The sequence below is a fragment of the Mobula hypostoma genome, chromosome 6 (assembly GCF_963921235.1).
Source record: "Mobula hypostoma chromosome 6, sMobHyp1.1, whole genome shotgun sequence".
Classification (NCBI taxonomy): domain Eukaryota; kingdom Metazoa; phylum Chordata; class Chondrichthyes; order Myliobatiformes; family Myliobatidae; genus Mobula; species Mobula hypostoma.
Genome location: NC_086102.1, coordinates 158,756,221 through 158,772,550, shown reverse-complemented (window position 1 = coordinate 158,772,550; position 16,330 = coordinate 158,756,221). Strand labels below are relative to the sequence as shown.

Here is a 16,330-nt window from a genome sequence, read left to right as displayed (position 1 = left end):
CCAGTCAGATGTATCAGTATTACAGCACAGTAAAGGGATTTACAAAGCATGATAAAGGAGCTGGCCAACACTGATTGGAAGGGGACACTAGCAGGGATGATGGCAGAGCAGCAATGATTGGAGTTTCTGGGGGCAATTCGGAAGGCACAGGCTAGATACATCCCAAAGATGAAGAAGTATTCTTATTGGAGGACGAGGCAACCTTGGCTGACAAGGGAAGTCAAAGATAGCACAAAAACAAAAGAGAAGCCATTTAATTTAGCAAAAATTAGTGGGAAGTTAGAGGATATGAAAAGTTTTTTCAGATATATAAAGAATAAAAGAGAAGGAAAAGTGCATACTGGACCACTGGAAAATGAAACTGGAGAGGTAGTAATTGGGGATAAAGAAATAGCAGATGAACTGCATAAGTATTTTGCAACAGTGAAGGCACTAGTAATGATCTTTCAAGAATTACTAGAATCTGGAATGGTTTTCGAGGAATGGAAAATTGCAAATGTCACTCCACACTTTATGAAGGGGGAGAGGCAGAAGAAAGGAAATTATAAGTCAGTTAGCCTAACTTCAGTAGTTGGGAAGATGTTGGAATCCATTATTAAGGATATTGTTTCTGGATACTTGAAGGCACATGATAAAATAGGTCAAAGTCAGCAAGGTTTCCTTAAGGGGAAAATTTTGCCTAACATTCCTGTTGGAATTCTTTGAGGGAATAACAAGCAGGGTAGATAAAGGAGAATTTGTGGATTTTGTGTACTTCTCTTATGCTTCAGAAGGTCTTTGACAAGATGTTGCACATGAAGCTGCTTAACAAGGTAAGAACCCACGGTATTACAGGAAAGATACTTGCATGGATAGAAGATTGGCTGACTAGCAGGAGGCAACGATTGGAAATAAAGTGGGCATTTTCCGATTGGCTGGTGGTGAATAATGGTTTTCCTCAGGAGTCGCTGTTGAGGCTGCTTCTCTTCACATTGTATGTTAATGATTTGGATGGTGGAGTTGATAGCTTTGTTTTCATGCTTGCGGACAATATGAAAATAGGTGGAGGGGCAGGTAGTTTTGAGGAAGCAGGAGTCTGATGAGTGACTTCTACTGATTGGGAGAAAGGGCAAAGAGGCGGCAGATGGAATATAGTGTAGGGAAGTATGCACTTTGGTAGAAGGAATAAATGTATAGACCATTTTCTAAAATCAGAAGTGCAAAGGGACTTGGGGACTTGTACAAGATTCTATAAAGGTTAACTTGCCAGTTGAATATGTGGTAAGGAAAGCAAATACAATGTTAGCATTCCTTTTGACAGGACTAAAATATCAAGAACAAGAATGTAATGCTGAGGCTTTATAAAGTATTGGTCAGACTGCACTTGGAGTATTGTGAGCAGTTTTGAGCCCCTTATCTAGGAAAATATATGCTGGCTTTGGAGGTCCACGGCAACGATTCCAGGAATGAAGGCTTAATATATATGAGAAGGTTTTGATGGCTTTGGGCCTGTAATTGCTGGAGTTTAGAAGAATGAGGGGGAATCTCATCGACACCTATTGAATATTGAAAGGCCTAGATAGGGTGGATGTGGAATGGATGTTTTCTATAGTGGGGAGTTGTCAAAGTTTATGGAGAGTAGGCAAGGGACTGAGGTTGAGGGCGTTAATAGATCAGCCATGATGAAATGGTGGAGCAGATTCAATGGGATAAATGGCTTAACTCTGCTCCTAGATCTTATGGTTTTCCTGAAATTGTAATGCACCACATACACTCAGTGGCTACTTTATTAGGTACACCTGTACACCTGCTTGTTCATGCAAATATCTTATCAGCCAACAATGTGGCAACAACTCAATGCACAAAAATATGCAGACATGGTCAAGAGGTTCAGTTGTTCACACCAAACATCAGAATGGGGAAGAAATGTGACTCAAGTGACTCACCTGTATGGGTCCTAGCTATGCCTGCCTTTTTGTTGGGTTTGTGGAACAGTCTATGTTCCGTGCCTATTCTGGTATCTGTCCCCGACTTTTCCTTCGCTACATCGACGACTGCATTGGCGCTGCTTCCTGCACGCATGCAGAACTCGTTGATTTTATTAACTTTGCCTCCAACTTTCACCCTGCCCTCAAGTTTACCTGGTCCATTTCCGACACCTCCCTCCCCTTTCTAGATCTTTCTGTCTCTGTCTCTGGAGACAGCTTATCCAATGATGTCTACTATAAGCCTACTGACTCTCACAGCTATCTGGACTATTCCTCTTCTCACCCTGTCTCTTGCAAAAACGCCATCCCCTTCTCGCAATTCCTCCGTCTCCGCCGCATCTGCTCTCGGGATGAGGCTTTTCATTTTAGGACAAGGGAGATGTCTTCCTTTTTTAAAGAAAGGGGCTTCCCTTCCTCCACTATCAACTCTGCTCTTAAACGCATCTCCCCCATTTCACGTACATCTGCTCTCACTCCATCCTCCCGCCACCTCACTAGGAATAGGGTTCCCTGGTCCTCACCTACCACCCCACCAGCCTCCGGGTCCAACATATTATTCTCTGTAACTTCCGCCACCTCCAACGGGATCCCACCACTAAGCACATCTTTCCCTCCCCCCCTCTCTCTGCATTCCGCAGGGATCGCTCCCTACGCAACTCCCTTGTTCATTCGTCCCCCCCATCCCTCCTCACTGATCTCCCTCCTGGCACTTATCCGTGTAAGTGGAACAAGTGCTACACATGCCCTTACACTTCCTCCCTTACCACCATTCAGGGCGCCAAACAGTCCTTCCAGGTGAGGCAACACTTCACCTGTGAGTCGACTGGGGTGATATACTGTGTCCAGTGCTCCCGATGTGGCCTTTTATATATTGGTGAGACCCGACGCAGACTGGGAGACTGCTTTGCTGAACATCTACGTTCTGTCCGCCAGAGAAAGCAGGATCTCCCAGTAACCACACATTTTAATCCCACATCCCATTCCCATTCTGACATGTCTATCCACGGCCTCCTCTACTGTAAAGATGAAGCCACACTCAGGTTGGAGGAACAACACCTTATATTCCGTCTGGGTAGCCTCCAACCTGATGGCATGAACATCGACTTCTCTAACTTCCGCTAAGGCCCCACCTCCCCCTCGTAGCCCATCTGTTACTTATTTTTATGCACACATTCTTTCTCTCACTCTCCTTTTTCTCCCTCTGTCCCTCTGAATATACCCCTTGCCCATCCTCTGGGTCCCCCCCCCTTGTCTTTCTTCCCGGACCTCCTGTCCCATGATCCTCTCGTATCCCCTTTTGCCTATCACCTGTCCAGCTCTTGGCTCCATCCCTCCCCCTCCTGTCTTCTCCTATCATTTTGGATCTCCCCCTCCCCCTCCAACTTTCAAATCCCTTACTCACTCTTCCTTCAGTTAGTCCTGACGAAGGTTCTCGGCCTGAAACGTCGACTGCACCTCTTCCTATAGATGCTGCCTGGCCTGCTGCGTTCACCAGCAACTTTGATGTGTGTTACTCAAGTGACTTTGATGGCGGAATGATTGTTGATGCCAGATGGGGTGGTTTGAATATCTCAGAAACTGCTGATCTCCTGGGATTTTCATGCACAACATGCCTCTAGAGTTTGCAGAGAATGGTGTGAGACACAAAGAAAAATATAGTGTGTGGCAAAAAGTCCTTGTTAATGAGAAGTCAGAGGAGAATGGCTAGAATGGTTCAAGCTGTTGGAAAGGTAACCACATGTTACATGTGGTTTTCATCTCTAAATGCATGACAATTTGGACCTTGAAGAGAATGGGCTACGGCAGCAGAAGGCCACAAACATACATTCAGTGGCCACTCTATTGGATATAGGAGGTACCTAATAAAGTGGCCACTGTGTGTACATTCCCTTTCATCCGTCACGCTAGTTACAACTTCATTGAATCCTAACAGATTTGTCAAGCATGATTTACGTTTCATAAATCCATGTTCTCTCTACTCAAACCTTTCATTATTTTTCTAGGTGTTCTGTTGCCACTTCCGTAATAAGATAATAGGGCCTTTTCCCTACAAAAACAAGTTAGTTTTTTTCCTGTTTGGCTTCCTTCTTCCTCAAATAACTAAAACCTGCTCTTAGATTCAGTTCCTTTTTCCTAAAGTTGTGACCTCACTGGTAACTAATCCTGGCCTCTACCTTATTGTGGCCTCAAACACTGATAGCTTGCCTGCAATTGGTCTGACGTTAGACAGCTCAATTTAAATGGGAACCAGTAAATTTTCTTTTCAGAGATACAACATGGTAACAGTCTCTTGCAGACAAACAAGCCTGTGCCGTCCAATTACACCCACGTGACCAATTAACCTACTAACTTGTACACCCAGATGAATAATTATCCCAAGGCATTGGTCAGACTACTCTTGGAGTTTTGTGAGCAGTTTTGGGCCCCTTATCTACGGAAGGATGTGCCGACATAGAAGAGAGTCAAGTGGAGGTCCACAACAATGAATCTGGGAATTAAATGGTTAACTCATAGGGAGTGTTTAATCTGGGCCCGTACTTGCTGAAGTTCAGAAGAATGAGAGGGAATCTCATTGGAACCTACTGAATATTGAACGGCTTAGGTAGAGTGGATGTGGAGAGGGTGTTCCCTGCAGCGGCAGAGTCTTGGATCAGGTGGCACAGCCTCAAACTACAAGGACTTCCCCTTAGAAAAGAGTTGAGGAGGAATTTATTTATGTAGAGAGTGGAGAATCCATGGAATTCATTGTCACAAACAGCTGTGGAGGCCAAGTCACTGGGTATATATAAAGCGAAGCTTGATCGGTTATTGATTAGTAAGGAGTCAAAGGTTGTGGGGAGAATCAGGAGAATGGGTTTGAGAGGGATAATTAATCAGTCATGATGGAATGGTGGAGCAGACTTGATGGGCTGAATGGCCTAATTCTGCTCCTATTTCTTATGGTCTTATGATCTTTGGGATGAGGGAGGAAACTGAAGTAACCCGAGGAAACCTACAAGGCCATAGTGAGAATGTACAAACTTCTAACTCACTGGTGCTGTATGCTACATTAAACATGCCAGCCAAGTCTCATTTCTGAAGCAGTAGCTAAATTTCAAATTCAAACATATAACATTTTATCAAAAATCTGACTATCCCTTTAAGTTAGTCAAAGCTTTATGACTCAAATGAATCTGATGACAGATGGGAATATCACTGAATAATAAAGAAGGCCGATAAACTCACAGGTTACACCAAGCAAAAATAGCAAAGTAGGAAAACATGACACCAACGTCTCTCCTGAAGCTCTCTGGAAGAATGTGGGATGATTGCAGAGTTAGGGTATCAATGGGAGTCCGGATCAAACTTGCAAACAAAATGGAGAAATCAGTTCACCTGTTTTGACTGTGGTATTTACAAAGTGAATGTAAATATAGCACCACAAACCATAGGAAGTGGCATTGATAGCAAATAGTACAGCAACATCTTTCATTTTGAGAGTAACTGTACTTCACTCTATTTGGTACAATCTTATGAATAGCAAATATTATATCAGTATTATTACAACCCTTCTCAGAAATCTACACCGATGTCTATTTTCCATATTGACTGACTGAGTATTGCACAAACGAAAACATCGCTCATATCCTGCTGCTTCTGAGAATTGTTACCAAGTCCGTACAGAAATTCAGTTTGCAGAGCAAATTTCATTCAGTATGCAAACAAAAAAAAATTATATCTTAATCTCTGAGCTTAAGTGAGATCATCAGGATCCAATCAGAAGATGTTGGTCAGTCAAGTTTGAAAAGCAGCCACTTTCAACATTACTCCAAATAATAATTGATACACTTTCCTAAAGTATTACTACCTAATCAGTGAGTGGAGTTACCATTCCATGGTGGTCCATGTTGAATCAGAGTCTTTGCTGGATCAGCATCATGTTCCCAACTTGCAGAATCACAACTGGTGGTGTAGAGATGTTTTTGCAGAATAGGGTTGTTGGTAGCTGTTGAAAGTTGGCAAGCTTGGTTTACAAGAGACTTGAATGGAGAGATATTTCTTTCCTGGATCTCTTCATCATGTCCCACACTTACGTTATCATCTGCTGCCATTAGATTCTCATTGTTGTTCTCATGGTGGTCATCATGCTCATTTTGTTCTTTACTCAGTCTTGTTTTTTCTTCTGTAGTTTGCAAGTTTTTTTTAAAAGAAAGAGAAGTAAAATATTTAAGGTGATAATTAAGAAAGTAAACATTGATCTCATAACTTGTGAGTTACCTTTTTTAGGGTTAAAGCAAAATCAAACCCCACATGGACTGATTGGGCTGTTGAGTTCTATACAAATACCGTCAATAAATTTATTTCAGAAAAAAATATCTAGCCTTAGATTTAACCTTATTCATCATCTTTGAAAAAATATTGATTCCTTATTGGGACATTCATTCAAAAATACTAGTCATCTTCTAGTATCTCACTTATTTAGCCAATAGTCATGAAAGCTTCTTAAACATGATCTTAGGACATAGTGACTAAGGTCATTTCCAGTGCTCACTCAATTATCCCTGCATTAGTATTTCTTAGAGGAGTCACTGACAATTAAGATCAGGATTCCTGGGCAACATTTCCTTATAAATACTCCTTCTTCTGAGATGGGTGAGATGCTATGTAGGACTATGACTCAGAACTTGACGGGGTAAACCTCTCAACTCTTTGAAGGATCTATTGTTCTTATCATTTGCTTTAGTGCTGGATGAACATTATCGCTGAGGTTTATGTGAGTTGAGCATTAACATGGAATTAAATATCAAATAGTCATAGATCATCTAAATGTAGATAATAACTGATAAGACCTGTCCCCTAACTAAAATTACTCAAAGGAATATTTGATGGGACGAGACAGGATTGCTTCAGGGTAAACTGTAGAAGTCATCTGGTTGATGGGTTACTGAGATCAATTGGAAAGAGTTAGGATGAACAAAAACTATAAGGTGAGCGTAGTTAGTGAGAATTATATCTGTTGCAGACAACATCACTGTGTTTTCCACATTTTTCAATTCTAATATAAACTGATAGCCTGTCAGGAAGCTGATCATTCAGTAGTCCCAAATTCAACCAGTTACATTTTCAATGTTTTGACCAGAAGCATGGATACATCTGGCATAATCAGATTGAATGTTGTGCAAAAAGAGAGAGTTGAAGATCAGCTTTATTTGTCATGCACATGGAAACATAATGTTTACTTGCGTCAAATCAAATAAGCAAGGATTATGCTGGGCAGCCCACAAGTGTTGGCACACTTCCAGTGCCAACATAGCATGCCCACTAATGCTAACGTTACACCTTTGGAATATGGGAGGAAACCCACATGGGCACAGGAAAAACGTACTAGCTCCTTACAGGAGAGGTGAGAATTGACCCGACTCATGTTCCCTTACACTCTGGCTCTGTTTTGATTCTCTGCTACTCTGTGTACCTTTCATTACCTTTGGTGAAGTTATCATCAGAAAGTAAGAACTCAGGTTTTTCTTCATCTAAGGGTTCATGTAATAGGGTTTGGTTTCTATTACCACGATACAAACAACTGAGAAATGGCCCCATTAACACATACAGATGGCCAATCACAAAAATCTTGCTCTGTATAAGAATGGACAGTGAGGAAAGACAAATTAAGGAATTGCACAATATGGGAAGAAATTAGTATACAGATCCTGAGCAAAAAAATCTAATTATTGAGAGCAATTTCTAAATAGCATTTCTGTCACTTTACACGTAAGTCTTCTCATCACTACAACACTAGTCCCTAGGAAATGCCAACCCGATAGCTGATGATATATGAATGGCGGGGCATCAGCTCTAAGACAGCTGATAGCATTCATAAAAAAATAATCAGGAGATTATTACCTGCTTAGTTTTGTAAGACTAGGTGGGGCAATAATGGGCAGAGCATTCAGGGCATATACTCCTTCTGTGTCTTCTGGGTCTACAGGAGTCTATCTACAGGAAGTACAGTGAACCTAAAAAAGTTGCTTGTTTTTGTACTTTATTAATTTTAAAGCCCCTCCTGCATCAGCCTTTCTGAAGGTCACAGAGCTTATTGTTACATATCTCCTGTTTGTCTTCTATCCCTGTTTAGGGTCCCATATGTATATTACATCCTGAAACAGAAAATATCATTCTTTGTGAAACAGCAGCATCTACTATTCAGAAGCTACTGATTAGTATAGTAATAAAGATAACTATTTAGATAGCCTGTGCATGCCGGACCATCTCATGGTGAATCAGGAATTTGTGTTGTTTCTGTTTTTATTTGGACCTATTAAGTGTTGCCTTTGTGATAACTTTGCATCAGATAGAAGATGGAAGTGGAATATCCCATTCTCCATATGTTCTTTCTAGCATTTTCAGTCAACAATGGTGTGTGTTACATGAAATAAAACAAAACATAAAGTACTGGAAGTATTTTTCAAGTCAGGCAACATCTGTGAAAAAAAGAACCTATTAATATTAACTTGGTTGGTCTGAAATGTTAAGTCTGTTTTTTCCTCTCACCAGACGTTACCTGACTTTCTAAATACTGATAGCAGTCTCTCTTTACTTTTATTTTACTTTTGCATTACTGTACCCTATTATCTTAGTCTCAACCTACTCAAGTACTGCATCATTATGAAATTTTCAGATCATATTCAATCCATTCTGCAACCTGCCAGTGAAATCTAGTGCTGGAGATTTGAAACATCTGCTCAATGTGAATGTTTGTATCATCTGCAAACTTCTTCATCACTTCCAGTTTGTTTCAGTTCAAATCCGTAATAAAAGCAACAAAAAGAAATTGACTAATTATTGAGCATTGTGGAATTCCGTTGGTATTATCTGTCCATTCATAAGGACAAACATGAATCATCACCTCTGCTTCCTGTCCTTGAAGCAATTGTAGATTCCAAATTTGCTGTTTCAATTGGTAGTTTACTAGGAATAAACAACTCTAGTTTAAAACTTTCACAGAAACTACTATTTAAATACAAATAACACACTTCAAAGTTGCTGGTGAACGCAGCAGGCCAGGCAGCATCTCTAGGAAGAGGTGCAGTCGACGTTTCAGGCCGAGACCCTTCGTCAGGACTAACCTTTAATTTAATTTAATTTAATTTAATTTAAATACAAATCTCTAGTTTTTCATGATTTGAAATTTTGCTATATCAAACCTGGTTATTAATTTCAAAATATTATTTAACATCAGTCTCAGAAAGTATCCTGCAATTGAATGACGGGAGCAGATTTAGTGCTGAAAGCTTGGAGGCATTTGTAATGATCTTTGAAGAATCACTAGACTCTGGCATGGTTCTGGAGGACAGGAAAATTGCGAATGTCACTCCACTCTTCAAGAAGGAAGGGAAGCAGAAGAAAGGAAATTATAAGCCAGTTAGTCTGACCTCAGTGGCTGGGATAATGTTGGAGTCGATTGTTAAATGGGCACATGATAAAATAGACCAAAGTCAGCATGATTTCCTCAAGGGAAAACCTTGCTTGACAAATCTGTTGGAATTCTTTGAGGAAATAACAAGCAGGATAGACAAAAGAGAATCAGTGGGTGTTCTGTACTTGGATTTTCAGAAGGCCTTTGACAAGATGCTGCACATGAGGCTGCTTCACAAGCTATGAGCCAGTGAGATTCCAGGAAAGATACTGGTGTGGATAGAGGATTCATTGCTTGACAGGAGGCAAAGAGTGGAAATGAAGGGAGCATTTTCTGATAAGCTGTCAGTGACAATGGTTGTTCTGCAGGGGCCTGTGTTAGGACCGATTCTACTTACAGTGTCAGTGATTTGGATGACGGAATAGATGGCTTTGTTGCAAGGTTTGCAGATGATTCAAAGGTAGGTGGAGAAGTAGGTCTTGTTGAAGAAACAGGGAGGCTGAGAAAGGCTTAGCCAGATTAGGAGAACGGGCAAAGATGTGGGAGATGGAACACAGTGTCGGAAAGTGTATGGTTACACATTTTAGTAGAAGGAGCAAAACCATAGACTATTTTCTAAACAGGCAGAAAATTCAAAAATCTGAGGTGCAAAGGGACTTAGGAGACATCATGCAGGATTCCTTAAAGGTCAACTCGCAGGTTGAGTCAGTGGTAAGGAAGGCAAGTTCAATGTTAGCATTCATTTCGAGATGACCTGAATATAAAAGCAAGGATGTAATGCTGAGGCTTTATAAGACACTGGTGAGGCCTCACTTCGGTTATTGTGAGTAGTTTTAGGCCCCTTATCTGAGGAAGGATGTGCTGACATTGGAACATTGGAGATGATTCAGAAGTGGTTCAGGAGGAGATTTTGAGGAGCTTTTAATGGCTATGGGCCTATCCTCACTGGAATTTAGAAGAATTCGGGGGTTTCTCTTTGAAATCTATCGAATGTTGAAAGGCCTAGATAGAGTGGATGAGGAGAAGATGTTTCCTATAGTGAGGGAGATAAGCACCAGAGGGCACAGACTCAGATTACAAGGACATCCCTTTAGAACAGAGATGAGGAGGAATTTCTTTAGCCAGAGGGTGATAAGTCTATGGAATTCATTGCCACTGGTGGATGTGGAGGTCAAATCGTTGGATGTATTTAAGGCAGAGTTTGATAGGTTCTTGAATAGTCAGGGCATGAAATGTTACAGGGAGAAGGCAGGAGAATGGTGCTGAGAAGGAAAATAGATCAACTAGGTTGAAATAATGAAGCAGACTCAAAGGGCAGAATGATCTAATTCTGCTCCTATCTGTTATGATCTTATGCTTTGGGAACTTAGTGGTTAAACTTTATCGCATCCTGTATACTAATTACACACAATTATTAATTGTCAGAAATTTAGCATCAACTAGTTAAAGATTAAACTTACTTACGTCATCACATCATCAAAGCACATGACTGAAGTGTTATTCCTGGAAAATTGAGCAATGGTCTTGATGGCTCATTACAAAACTAATCTTTGTCTGGTGAACAGGGCCAAGGAAATGAAAATCAACCAACATATCAGGATCTAGTGAAGCATTAAATTCAAATTCCACAAAAATAAAAATTGATAGTGCTGCTTTCAGAACACTTTGCACCCAAAGTATGAAATATTTTTGCCTTTTGCATCCAGGTACATATTTTCGTAATTGTACCTGGATGCAAAGTCTTTGTAATGATTAACAAACTACTTCATTATTCAATGAAGACAGTCTGTAACTACTGGCATTACAAAACAAAATGTATATACAACTGTAAAGTTGTGGCTTTTTTATTAAATCTACTTTATGTATAAGAATATGTAGATATTCTGCAGAGTGCAAACAGGAAAGGCTGTACATTTGATGTTTGATCTTTATCTCAGCTAATGACAGTGAAGATGATATTTCTGTTAGAACCATTGATTTAATGTAGGTGAATGCAGTTGTTGATCAGAATTGGGCAGGAGGCAACAGCAAATCATCTGTTCAGTTTACACACTGCTCAATTTACCTTATTATTGACTTTATTGAAAAGGAAAATGAAGAAGTCAAAATGCTAATTTGCTGCTGCTCACCGAGAGTTACTGCTGATATCTCTGAGTCAGATTAGAAGCAAAGAGCCAGGCTTTTCATTTATGATGATGATCAAGTGAACCTTGCAAATCAGATTTTTTTAATGGAGCTTAGGTATAGACAGAAATAGGATTAATTTCATAATTGTGAAAGCTTCAATGATTATGTCTTCTAGGATTTAACATTTCAGCTCCCATTAACCGTTAGAAGTCAGGTTGACAATATACCCGATATCACACACTCTCAAAGAACTCTCATAGATTAGTCAAGGCTAACTTTCTCTTCACAAACTCATGCTGGCTAATCTTCTTATTATTTTCTACAGTTATCACCTATTCAGCCTTCACCATAGATTGCAGCATTTTTCAACTATGAGATTAGAGTACAATCAATGGTTATCTGCATTGTCTCTTGCTCTTCTTTTAGAGAGTGGAGTCACACTTACTGATCTCTCATCTATACAAACTATAGTAGAATCCAAAAAATTTTCCAAGGTGATCAACTCTTTCAGAACTCTGGGATGCAGATCATAGGGTTATTGGATTTATCAGCTTTCAAGTTCAGCAATTTTTCTGTACTTTTCCTAATACATATGTGGCCTTTTGGTTCCACATCTTGCTATAACCTTGGTTCTCTATTATTTCTGGCAGGATTTTTGTGTTTCCTTACATGGACACATTATATATATATATATATATATATATATATATATATATATATATAATGTATGTATTTAATTTTCTGCCATTCTTTCTCTTTTCTCTGTCCATTTTTGCCTTTTTTCCAGAATTTACTCTCGCTAGACTTATCCATTTCAAAATATTAGTAGAAGCCCTTTCTCATTTCCTGAGTTGTAAAACATTCCCCGTTCCTAGGTCCACTTCTATTTCTGGCCACTTTATAAGTTCCTTCTTATGATTCAATACTATCTTTAATTTTTCCTGCCAAACACACCTGGGCTATTCTTCCTGCTGAGCATTATGTATTTTTTTTTGCAACTCATACAGTTTACTTAAAAACTAGCCACTGTTTCTCCTTTGAATATCATTAAGTACAGTTCCCCTATCAGTCATTTGTCTCCTACATGTTTTTATTTTTGTTTAGCTTTGAAATAATTATTGAACTATATCACTTACAAGCTCAATGTAAAGCACTACCATGTTATGGCTACTTTTCCTAAGTTTTATTTAATACATTATTAATTAACTCTCTCTCTCTCGCTGCACAATGCAACATCTAAAATAGCCTTTTCTATAGTTGTCTGTACAATATATTGATCTAGAAAAAACATACTGGATGCATTTCATGAGCTTCTCCAAGAGTTTGACATGTATGATCTATAGGAAGGCATGAGTTACTGTTATTACTATATTGTACTCATATTTGATCCTCCAATATTGCATCCAGTACTTGGCAGTATATAAATAATTATAACCACTATTTGGCAGTGTATAACTAACTTCCACCAATGCCTTCTGCCTGTTGCTGTCTCTAACTCCACTCAAACTGATTCTAATTCTACATCATGATCTGCTGAGCCAAACTTTCATGTTGCAGTTAAATAATACTTTGGAAAGGCTACTCTTGGAGTTTTGTGTAAAATTCTGATTGCCCCATTACAGGAACAATGTGAGAACTTTGGAAAGGGTAATAAAGAGATTTACCATGATTCTGTTGGATTAGAGGGCATGAACTACCATGTGTAGCTATCACGTCTATCAGTGTCTAAATGGAAATTCTATTTGTGAAGAGGACTGAATCAGGAGATTCTTATCCTTACTGCTTTGCTCCTGGTCTTACTGATATTCACCCATTCTCTCTCTACCTGCACATTCTTAATTTGTGCTTTTAGATACTTTCATAAATGCGCTAACCACATAGTTCTCAACCTTGTGGATACGTCATGGTGACTACTACTGCTGCTCCCATTCTGAAACCCTGAGATAAAGCTGCTAAAGTTGGAAACACTCCACGTATGTGGCTGTGTAGGTCATGAGGGTGTTCACAACTTCCCACATGTAACAGGACACAGGATGCACACTCCACTCAGCTGAGCTACATTCACATTCCTTATCTTTATGGCTTATAACATGGAGATTAGAAATTAGGCACTAGATATATTCACTAGCTAATTACCAAAGAGAAATAAGATTAAAGATTCAATTTACAGTAAAATGCATTGTTTGCATCCAACCAAATCTGCAAAGGTTGTGCTGGGGAAAGCCTGCAAGTTTTGCCATGCATTTGCCGTCAACATAGCATGCCTACAACTTAATAACCCAAATTGTGCACCTTTAAATTGAGGTAGGAAACCAGAGCATTCGGAGGAACCCCATGCCTTCACGGGGTTAACATACAAACTCCTTACAGACAACAGCAGGAATCAAACCCTGATCAGTGATCACTGTGGCTGTAAAGCAATTGCACTAACCACTACTCTGTTGTGCTGCTGCTGGATCAATCAGCTACCTGCCTTCTGCAGACATGCCTCATGGCCTTATGGACATCATTTTTGAACTCTGACTTTCAAACCCCAAACACAGTTAACAATGACATCTTCCAGGATTACTGTGGGTTTCCTAAGTTCTGATGTTTATACAAATCTACCAATCACTGGAGTAATTGTCAGACACATCAAAAGTTTATACCACAAGATATTAATGACCCGCACACACCTTGAATTGCCAGCTCTTTCCACTTTTCTTTGTTTTGCTGAATTATGTCCATCCAGTTCAACTTAAAGCATTTGAGGTCCACAGTAGCCACAGAATATTCAATAGAACAGCCTCCATCTGATGGAACACTCCTTACACTGTGCCTTCTGGATGTTTCTGGAGTGCTTCCTACTCCAATATTGGTAAGACTTTAACAACACACAAAAAAAGACATGTTAGTTGTTGAGACATGATGAAGGAAACTTTTAAACTTTAGGTAATTTTTTTTAGCAAAAATGAGCAGTGCCTGTCTAAATCAGACATGTTTTAAATGGGTTGCTTTTACAATTAGATTATGTAAAGAAAACAAAATGTTTTGGCCAATAAAAGGAAATTCATTTGTTTGGCTCTGGTATATCTCTTCAGTATCACTTCTGAATTACTTTCTAAGTCTTCTGATTGTTCTTCCTAGCTTTTTTTAGATTTTATGAGCTCAATTTATTCGTATACTGTTTTTCCTCCTGCCTCAAATACATCCCTTTGGCTAATCCCGTGGTTGCACTTGGTTCCCAATATCCTCAGTGCTATGAGGTTGAGCAGAACCATAAGCACTGACCAGGTCTTAATGGTGGACTATGGTTCCCCAAATGTCCTTGTGATAGCAATTCCTGATTAGGACCAGTTCGTAACAATTGGAATACATATAACAAATTGAAAATATTAAACATCATATTAAGAGTAACTAAAAAGTAAAATTTAATCAACAAATTAAACTATTGTTAATTAGTTAAAAGCTAAATATAAAAGAAAACAGAAAGTGTAACCTTTACTCATCTGCTATATGAAGTCCAGCGAACTATTCAAATAAATTGACACTCCAGAAATTGAGAGGCAAAGACAAAGTTTATTCAGTTTGTCAGCACAGATCATTTGGAAACAATCCCTGATGAAATAGAGGTATAGAGCACTAGAGCACAGAGACAAACCCTTCAGCCCATCTAGTCCATGCCAAACTGTTATTCTGCCTAGTCCAATCAATCCACATCTCGACTATAGCCCTCCATGCCACTCCCATCCATATACTTATATAACCTTCTCTTACATTTTTCTATCAAAACCCCATCCACCACTTTCGCTGGTAGCTTGCTCCATACTCACACTATCCTCTGACAGAAGAAGTTTCCCATTAGGTTCTCCTTAAATAGTTCACTGTTCACCCTTAATCTTTGACCTCTAGTTCTAGTCTTACCCAACCAGAGTGGAAAAAAGACTGCCTGTATTTATCCTATCTATACTCCTCATAACTTCTGAGATTATCAGATGCATCTGCTGTACAATGTGTTCAGTCCTTGGGTTGAGATTCTAAATTGGAGAAAGGCCAATTTTGATGGTATCAGAAAGGATCTGGGGACAAGAAGGTGAAATTTTGAGAATACAGAGTTTGTAAGTTCCTGTCAGAATAACAGGCAATTGATACCAGGTTCAGGGAACTTTGGGTTTTGAAAGATGTTGAGGGCCTGATTAAGAAAAAGAAGCTGCAGAGCAGGTATAGACAAGAAAGAGCAGATGATGTATTTGAGGAGAGAAATGCAAGAGAACATTTGAGAAGGAAATCAGAAGGGCTAAGAGAGGGTGTGAGATTGCTCTCGCAGACAGGCTGAAGGAGGATCCCAAGAGCTTCTACAGATACATTAAGAGCAACAGGGCAGCAAATATCAATATTGGTCTGGAACACCAGAGTGGTCATCCTTACATAAAGCCAAAAGAGATGTGGGTGATCTTAAATGAATTTTTTGCATCTGTATTTTCTTGGGAGACAGACACAGAGTCTAAAGAAGTGAGGCAAAGCAGCAGTGAAATCATGGACCCTATTTGAATTACAGAGGAGGAGATGTTTGCTGTCTTCAGGCAATTAGGGTGGATAAATAGCAAAACCAAAGAGCTGGTGATCAATTACAGGAGGAAAGAGCCAGAGATCTAGGAGCCATCCTCATTAGAGGAACAGAGGTGGATACCATCAGTAGCTTTAAGTTCCTTGGTGTTGACATATCAGAGGATCTATTCTGGAATCAGCAAGCACTTAAGTCTCATCAGAAAGAAGGCACAACAGCACCTCTACTTCCTTAGAAGTCTGTGTGGATTTGGTATGTCACCAAAAACTTAGACAAACTTCTAGAGATGCACAGAGG

The 16,330-nt window shown here is 39.6% G+C and overlaps 1 protein-coding gene across 9 annotated transcripts in view; it reads right to left on the bottom strand.

The window, feature by feature from the left end:
* The window catches only part of pde1a (phosphodiesterase 1A, calmodulin-dependent), a 601,233-nt gene that overhangs the window by 25,128 nt on the left and 559,775 nt on the right, over window positions 1–16,330 (bottom strand). For 6 of the 9 annotated variants that reach the window (XM_063052036.1, XM_063052037.1, XM_063052038.1 and 3 more), the window contains 2 exons: window positions 14,163–14,350; window positions 5,836–6,129 (listed from right to left, as the gene is read on the bottom strand). In XM_063052036.1, coding sequence (XP_062908106.1) covers window positions 5,836–6,129; window positions 14,163–14,350 — 482 coding nt within the window. The remainder of the gene's footprint in view (window positions 1–5,835; window positions 6,130–14,162; window positions 14,351–16,330) is intronic. The other 3 variants (XM_063052040.1, XM_063052039.1, XM_063052041.1) reach the window with 1 other exon arrangement.